The sequence below is a fragment of the Musca domestica genome, unplaced genomic scaffold (assembly GCF_030504385.1).
Source record: "Musca domestica strain aabys unplaced genomic scaffold, Musca_domestica.polishedcontigs.V.1.1 24, whole genome shotgun sequence".
Taxonomy (NCBI): domain Eukaryota; kingdom Metazoa; phylum Arthropoda; class Insecta; order Diptera; family Muscidae; genus Musca; species Musca domestica.
This window is the reverse complement of record NW_026712272.1, coordinates 6,948,055-6,957,303: the sequence shown is the minus strand read 5'-3', so window position 1 is coordinate 6,957,303 and position 9,249 is coordinate 6,948,055. Positions and strand designations below refer to the sequence as shown.

Sequence of the window (9,249 nt, the reverse complement as noted above, 5' to 3'; positions counted from 1 at the left end):
ATTGAAAATGTTGAATGAAAAATTATTAATATTTGTAAAAATTGATATTATAACAACCTCTGATTTTCGTCGTATAAAAATCTTTGCAAAATCCAATTATGTTTCATAAAACATTTTAAAAATGCATTTACACGTATTCTTCTACCATGGGTCGAAATTAATATTTATAAATCCATTGTATACACCGAAATCAGAGATGGGAACCTGTTTTTAATTCAGTGAATTTTGACAAGGTAAATAACAGAAATGCAAAGATGGGAATGCATGTTTGAAATGTCTTTACCTTCTTAACAATGAATAAAACCTTCTTCTTTTTTCAAAAATAAAGACCTTCTAAATTTATTTCTGAAAAAAAAGATCTGTTGAATCTTGAAAAAGTATCCCAAAACAAATTGAGATATCCTTCTTTTAAATATTGTTTGAAATTACTTTACCTTCTTAACCATTAATAAAACCTTCTTCTTTTTTTTAAAAATAAAGGCCTTTTAATTTTATTTCTGAAAAAAGATCTGTTGATTCTTGAAAAAAGTATCTCAAAACCAGTTGAAATATCCATATTTTTTAAATTTCCTCAATGTTTTAATTTGAATCCCATCCTCATGTTATTGCTGGCACTACTCTCGAATATATTACGGGCACGTTTTGCTTCCATTGAATTCCTTAATGATTTTGCCTTTTCATGAAACAATTAACACTTGTTTAACAAACAATTGCAATGAAACGGGCGAAAAAAAGTTTCCTTTTTTTCGGATGATTTCAACAGACAACAATTTTTCAGGGTTGTTGGTATTGCTTTCTTAAATAAACAACAGAGCCGATGATCACACTGAGTAATGTAAACACAAGGCCACCAAAAAGAAAAAAAGCAAAGCAAATACACAACAAAAAGAAGAAGAAAAAACAAATAATAACAATGAAAAAAAAAACAATTTTTACTCCTACACAGCCTATGCTACACTCACACTATTGGGGGGAGGCCATACAATGTTGAAATGTGGCTCTTTTTCTCTTTTGTTTCTCTCTCTCTGAGGTCTGTTATTTGTTGAAACAAAAATAAAGGATTATATGTCAGGTTTTCTCCCCCTTTTTTCATTTGCTCTCTCTCTCTCTTTTAATGGAAAAAAATCACCATACAAATGAATATGCATTTGTTTGAAACAAAACAACGGATTTTGGTATATGCCAATTTAACGGAAACACTCTCTTTCTCTCTCTGTCTCTGTTTTTCTCTGTCCGTTAGAGAGATCTGTGAAATCAACTGGTATTTGTTTTGTTGCAAAAACATGGCAAGGATTGTTCATGCCATTATTATAAATTTTTCTTAAGCTCTCCCCCTATCTTTCTCTCCCTCTTTCTCTTCACGTCTGTGTGTTTTATGTGGGAAACTGAAAAAACCAAGGATCATTCCATTTCATTTTCATTTCATGGTGTATATATTTCTTTTTTTGTTTCGTTTTCTTGTTGTTTTTTTTTAAATTGTTTTTGTTGTTTGCTGTTTTACACATATACAATACAAATACATATAAAGGTTGGACATATACAAAGTGGACTCATCGATACAATTAGAAATTATATTAGTTTGGTTTTCTTTTTTTTTTTGTTAACAACAAAGCAAAGGGTAATAATAATAATCATAAAAAAAATACTCGTTATGGGTAATTGTTGCTGATTTCGTTAAAAAAAACTGGGGTAAGGGTGGGGGTTGGTTGGTTTACTATCGAAATTCGTAAAATTGGCTGCTCGATTTTATCGCTCGTTCTCTCTCTCTCTCGCGCTCAGAGTATGTAGTTCTTTTGCTTCTCCGTGGGTAGGGTTTTATTGACAAACGAAACTATGGCAGATGCTGGCTGATTTATGGCCAAATCACAGAAAACATGACACTGATTGTCCTTGGAACTGGCCGAACGACGGGCCACAAAGGCAAATATGGTCTTCTTGAGGGCACCCACCACAGTGGTGTTGTCATTGTCATGCTCCTGCATGGTCCACATGCGATTATCGGGATCAATGGCACAGAAGGAGATAATGTCGGCGGTGTAGTGCTTGCGGAAGAATTTCTTGCGTGTATTGTCCGTCAGTGTGATGCCCTGATGGCTGACCTTGAAATGGACCTCAATGGGTGTTACCTTGTTGCCGGGGGCATTCATTTGACGCATGGCCTTGCGTATGGCTTCCTCGCCCGTCAGAGATTCGGTGTCACATGAATATAGCCATAGCACGTTGCAGGCTGCGCCTTGTGTCAGCAGCTGCGTTTGGGCCGGACTTGGCTCCACCAAAGGCTGGACAATATCACGTTCAGGTATTTGTAGAAGGCAAGGTAGAGCCAAACGATTTATGGAGTGTTCATAGATCAGGGCCGACAGGGAGGTGAACACGGGCTCATTGTTGCAATCCTTGAGCCGCACACCCCTTGTGGTGGGTTCTATTAGGAAATGGCGCACCAATTCATCCGGTCGGCCACTGGATGGCGTGCCTGGCGGTGGCTGGGCCACACGCAATACCAAACCATAGAAATTCTTGTAGGTCGCTGAATCGCGTACCACAAAGGTTCCCGGCGGGGCATGCAGCAGCAGAGCTAGGGCCTCGTCCCTGGACAAGTTGGGTTTGTACCAGAATTTCGAAGAATCTTTGGCAAATTTCACCAAATGTGCTGCCACCTCTTGGGGCTCGCTGTTCGCCATGGAAAGACTGGAATTTAGACGAGGCCTATAATTGGTGCCATACAACGTTTCTGTGGAATAATTTTGGATTTCCGTGACAGAGCCATTGTGGCGCTGTATGGTGTTGTAGCTGCTGCTGCCGACGCCAGAGTTGGTGGCAAAGGGGGTGCGCGGTGTAACAGGAAATGCTGGTGTCTCCGGGCGTATGGTGCCGCCTGGTGAGGCAGCTGGATAATCTGTGATATTTAAAGCGGCCATGGAAGCTGTGGCCGTGGAGGCAGCGGCATTTGTATGCTGTTGCGGTGTTGCACTGCGATACAGTGGTGCGGCAGCTGGTGATGTTGGTGTTGTTGTTGTTGCTGCTACTTGTGTTACCTTTTTGGTACTGGTGGCATAAATAGGTGACGTCTCTCTTCTTCTGGCCATTTGTGGCGTTGTTGCCTGGCCACGACTGCCATCATGTGCTTGCTGTTGTCCATAAATCTGGCCATTGCCATATGGAGTCGGATCATGGCGATTTGTGCGTTCTATGGTTGTGGTGGTGCTGGTGCTGCTGATCAATTGGTTGTTGGTATTGGTGTTAGCCTCTAATGGTCTTGACTTGTTGCTGGCATACTGATCGTCATAAGGCGTAGCATAAATATCCGACATGAAGGAGGAGGATGAGGAGGCCGGAGGAGCATTGGCCGATGCTGATGATGTTGTCGTCTGCTGCTGCTGCTGCTGATAATTCCGTTCCACATTGTATGAGGCCAATGGAATGTTGCGTGTTTCATACAATTGCTGGTGTTGTTGCTTTTCTTGATACTGGCCATAGGCGGCATCGGGCGCCAAATTTGGACGCCTTCTTAAGATGTCGGAATCCAGTTCATCCTGATATCTCGAATGGGTGGTCATAAAACGATCCAGAGTTTGATGCTGACGCACAGTTTCGGGGGAACGATAACGCTGCGGCGATCTATCCAGAGTTTGATGGCGTGGTGGACTTTTCACAAAGTCCACTTCATCATTGTTGGGCGCCACACCGTTTTGTCGTTGCTCCAAATGATAGTTGCGATAGCGTACAGGGGATCGATCCAGGGTTTGATGGCGTGGCCGGCCATCATCATTGGGCGCCAAGCCGTTCTGACGTTCATCTAAATTCAAATTGAATTGAAAATCATAATTATATTTGCCAGCAGAGCGTTGTGGCACCTGAGGACCCATCTCCCCATATTGGGCGCCACCATAATTTGACAAAGACGATCCACGGCCATTGTTTAGATTGGGCGGCAGCGTTGAGGGTAGCTGCACCGTGCCATTGATAAAACGCCTGGGCGGTGGCAGGGGTGAGCGATTGGGTGGTGTTGTCAAGACCTCTTGCGTTGTCGAACGATATTCATTGAAAACCTTTTCACGACGCTCACGCAACAATTCATCAAAATCAGGCCGAGCAGGGGTTTTCGAAGTGGTTGTTAGTGTGTCAACACCAGCGTAAGTTGGTGTATTGCGACCATAGATGTTGTTGTTGTTGCTGCTGTTGTTGTGGCTACTGATATTGCCATTTAAGCCAAACTTGTCAAAGTTGTCGCCTGCACCACCACCACCACCACTGCTATTCTTATTGCCATAACTGTAGTGGTAGGTATTGGCAATGGTATTGGTAGAGGAGCGCGTAGGTGAGCGACTAATAGTCGAGTTATGGTTGTTGTTGTTGCTGCTGCCCAAAGTTTTTCTTACTAGCAAAGGACTAGTGAGACGTGGCTGAACTTTAATCATACTGGGATCCGGTTCATCTGCCGAAATCGACGATTTACTATTATATCTCAGAGATTGGGTACAACCCACACCCGCACCACCGTTGGAGGTATCCAAAAATTCAATACGTTTTTTTGCACGATCCGTCGTTGCTGGATTGTAATGATTGGCATCCAACGCATATCGGGCGCCATTTACACCATTTGATGTTTTCGCATGAGAGCCGAGCAAATGATCATTATTATTGTTGGCGTTGTTGTTGTTGTACCGATCAGAACTTAAATCGAAATCGAAATCAAAGTCAAAATCATGTTCAAGACCGTTTTTATAACTACGTGACACCGATGATGACGTCGTCGTCGCGGCAGCTGAGGCTGACGCCGTTGGCCTCAATGGCGTTGATGTTTTGCTAATTTGTCCATAACTGAATGGTAGGGAATTTTCACGGGCATGATATGGTATGCTACCATTGCTATTGTTGTTGTTGTTACTGTTATTGTAGTTGTTGTTACTATTATTATTATTATTGTTGTATGTGAAATGATTGTTGTTGTTGCTATAATTATGATTAGTATTTAACATTTTGTTATATTGTGTTGCCGTAGTTGTTGCTGTTGTATTTTTCGTTTCCGCACGAGCGTATTCATCGTAATGCGACCGCATAGTTCGCGAATTATTTCAAGACTGTCGTCGCTGGCCCACAGCAAACGAAAACTTTCGTTTCGTTCATTCGTTCGCTCATTTCATTCAATTTTGGCCAAATCACGGAGCAACAAGTCTAACAACAACAACAACATCATTCAAGCATGTGGAGTGGAGCATGTGTTTGTGTGTAGGTAGATTGGTATTTCGCTCCACATCTACTTTTGCAGAGGTGGATATCTCTGTGACAGAGAATGAGAGCAAGAGAGAGCAAACGGCCGCATGTGGAATGGGAGCCATTCGTTGGGTTATCTCTCTGCTCTTAGGTGTTATTGTTGCAAAAGTAAAGCATTGATTGCTCACTTACACATGGATGTGCTCCAATCAAACACCCATGTAATTTTTCGTATTGGGCCCACACTGAACAGTGTGGTAGTTCGATGGTGGGGAATAATTGATGCTTGACGGGGGAAATGTTTAGATTAAAGAAACTGAACATGAAATTAGACTTCCGTGAAATAATTCTACCATTCTATCATTAAAAATATATCATCATTTTTATACCCTCCACCATACTATGGAGGGTATATTAAGTTTGTCATTCTGTTTGTAACACCTCGAAATATACATTTTAGACCCCACAAAGTATATATATTCTTGATCAGCATAAAATTCTATGTCGATTTAACAATGTCGGTCCGTCTACCGTCTATACGTCTGTAGAAATCACTCTAGGTTCCAAACGAAATGAAGAAGGTTGATAAAATTTTACTCAAATGTGTGCTATGTCTGCAGGACTTTTGGTATTGAAAATGGGTCATGTAGGTCCACGTCTTCGTATAGGCCCCATATAACGGTACCTCCCGATATGCGGTATTTTGATGATTTTAGCGACGTTGTTTACCGGAATTGTTTCAAATTTCGTATATAGAGTTCGTAATGGGACCTACAGTCTACGACAGAAAATTGTCTATGCAGGTCCAGGTCTTCGTATAAGCCCTATATATTAGTACCTCCCTATATTCGGTGTTTTGACGATTTTTTCGTATTTAAAGTTTCGAATAGGTACTACAGCTTGTGACAGAAAATTATTTATGACAAGGTCTTCGTATAGCCCCATATAACGGTACCTCCTGAAATTTGGTATTTTGATGATTTTGGCGACATTATTCACCGGAATGGTTTCATATTTGGTATTTGAAGTTCGTAATGGATATTACAGCCTAAATCAGAAAATGGACACTGTAAGTCCACGTCTTCGTAGAGCCCCCATATAAGGGCACCTCCCGATATTCGGTATTTTGGTGATTTAAACGACATTATTAACCGGAATTGTTTCAAATTTGGTGTTTGAAGTTCGTAATGGATACTACAGCCTAAGACAGAAAATTGTCTGTGCAGGTCCACGTCTTCGTCTTCTACACTCGGTATTTTTAGAATATTAACACTCGGTATTTTTAGAATATTAACATAATTTTTAACGGATTTTATTATTTTGAAAATTGCCAAAATCGTTCCAAATGGTGGAGGGTATTCAAAGATCGGCCCGGACGCACTTATAGCCACATAGTGGTAAGGGTATTATGTGTTTGTGCAGAAGCGAGATAGACCCATAGTTACTTTTGATGATCTGTATAGAATCACATCCTGAATCGATTAATGGATGTCAGTCCAACCGTCCGCATTAATTATCCGATTGAGATGAAAATTTCCAAACAATATTTTCTTGGCCCAAGGACGAACCCTATTAAAATTGGTGAAAATCGGTTCAGATTTGGATATAGCTCCCATATATATCTTCAACCGATTTCGAATTAATTGTGCACGAAATGACCAATATCGATTCAAATGACCTGAATTTTTGCACATCCAACCGAAATCAGTCTAGCAGGAAGTAAATCAAATTTGGTGAAAATCGGATCAGCTCCCATATATATGTTTCATCCGATTTGGTGTTTAGGTCCCTCACATTCGTAATATGCATTCGACAACAATGATATTTAGTACCAGATATCTTATAGAGCTCGGAAACACCTTTGCTAAATTTAATCGAGATCGGTTCAGATTTGGATATAGCTCCCATACATAACTTCAACCGATTTCATGTAAATTGTGCACTAAATGACCAAAAGAAGTCCAAATGGCCTGTATTCTGGTATATCCGACCAAATGCAGTATAGAAGCAAGTACATCAAATTTGGTGAAAATCGGTTCAGATATAGCTATAGCTCTCATATATATGTTTCATCCGATTTGGTGTTAAAGTCCCTCACATTCGTAATATGCATTCGACAACAATGATATTTGGTGCCAGATATCAGATACAGGCTAGAAATGCATCTGTCAAATTATATGAAGATCGGCTCAGATTTGGATATAGCTCCCATATATAACTTCAACCGATTTCGGATTAATTGTGCACCAAATGACCAATATCAGTCCAAATCACCTGAATTTCGGCACATCCAACCGAATTCAGTCTAGAAGCAAGTAAGTCCAATTTGGTGAAAATCGGTTCAGATATTGCTATAGCTCCCATATATATGTTTCATTCGATTTGGGGTTTAAAGTCCCCACACACGTAATATGCATTCCACAGCAATGATCTTTGGTACCAGATATCAGATACAGCCCAGAAATATCTCTGCCAAATTGTATGTAGATCGGTTCAAATTTAGATATAGCTCCCATATATATCTTCAACCGATTTAAAGTTAATTGTGCACCAAAAGTCCAATATCAGTCCAAATCACCTGAATTTAAGCACATCCAACCGAATTCAGTCTAGAAGTAAATAAATCAAATTTGGTGAAAATCGGTTCAGATATACCTATAGCTAACATTCCCTCACATTCGTAATATACATCCCACAAGAATAATATTTGGTACCAGATATGCGATACATTCGAGTAATGCCTCTGCCAAATTTAATGGAGATCGGCTAAGATTTGGATAGAGCTCCCATATATATCCTTAATCGGATTTATATGATAATATCAGCCCAAATGGAGTAAATTTCGGGACGTACGGTTACATTTTGTGGAACTCTGCTCCGATACATGTTTATACCCTACACCACAAGGTGGTCAGGGTATTATGTCTTTGTGCATTTGTTTGTAACAGGCAAAAGGAAACGAGATAGACCCATAGTTCCTTTTGATGATCTGAATAGAATCACTTTCTGAGTTGATTTATGCATGTCAGTCCGTCTGTCCATGTATTCTTGTGAACAAAGTGCAGGTCGCATTTATTATCCGATTGAGATGAAATTTTCCAAACAACATTTGTTTGGCCCAAGGACGAACCCTATTGAAATTGGAGATAATCGGTAAAAAATTAGATATAGCACCCACATTTATATCTTCGTCCGGTTTGGCTTTTATTGTGCACCAAACGTGTAATATCAGCCCGAATAGTATGGAATTTTGCACACACAACCAAATTAGGCCTGAAAATAAGTATGCCAAATTTTATCGAAATCGATTCAGATATTGCTATAGCTCCCATGTATATTGTTCATCCGATTTGTTATTTTTGTCCTCCGCAGCCGTAATATGCACTCTGTAACAACAATATTTGGGGAAATATATCAAATGCAGCTCAGAAATACCTTTGCTAAATTTTATCGAGATCGGTTCGGATTTGGATATAGCTCCCATATATAACTTCGTCTGATTTACCATTTATTGTGCACCAAACGTCTAATATTTGTCCAAATGGGATGGAACTTGGCACATACCAAATTTGGTGAAGATCGGTTCAGATATAGTTATAGCTCCCATATATATTGTTCATCCGATTTATTGTATTTGTTACCCACAGCCGTAATATGCACTCCGTAACAACGATATTCAGGGAAATATATCAAATACAGCTCTGAAATATCTTTGCCAAATTTTATCGAGATCGGTTCAGATTTGGATATAGTTCCCATATATATTTTTATCCAATTTCAAATTAATTTTGCACCAAATGGGCAATACAAGTCCGAATTTAAAAGATACAAATGTTTCGGCATATTTAGTCCTTTAAATGTTAAATTATAGTTATAATCATAGCGTGTATGATTGAGTTCTCCCATAGAAACTTTTAATTGTTATGCGCAGCTCTACTAAATTTGCAAAGTGGTGTAGGGTATCATAAAGTCGGCCCTGCCCGACTTTAGGACTTTCTTTACTGGTTTTTTAATATAATCTTTCTCGAAGTGATA

The 9,249-nt window shown here is 39.8% G+C and overlaps 1 protein-coding gene across 1 annotated transcript; it reads right to left on the bottom strand.

The window, feature by feature from the left end:
• Nucleotides 1-1,578: 1,578 nt before the first annotated feature.
• Nucleotides 1,579-5,101, bottom strand: LOC101900252 (tensin homolog). Its single transcript, XM_005178654.4, has one exon. The coding sequence runs from the start codon at nt 5,058-5,060 to the stop codon at nt 1,776-1,778; it is 3,285 nt and encodes a 1,094-aa protein (XP_005178711.3). The 5' UTR covers nt 5,061-5,101; the 3' UTR covers nt 1,579-1,775.
• Nucleotides 5,102-9,249: the final 4,148 nt, after the last annotated feature.

Coding starts and splice junctions, on each gene's coding strand:
- LOC101900252 (XM_005178654.4), bottom strand. CDS start 5,060: ATGCGGTCGCATTACGATGAATACGCTCGTGCGGAAACGAAAAATACA.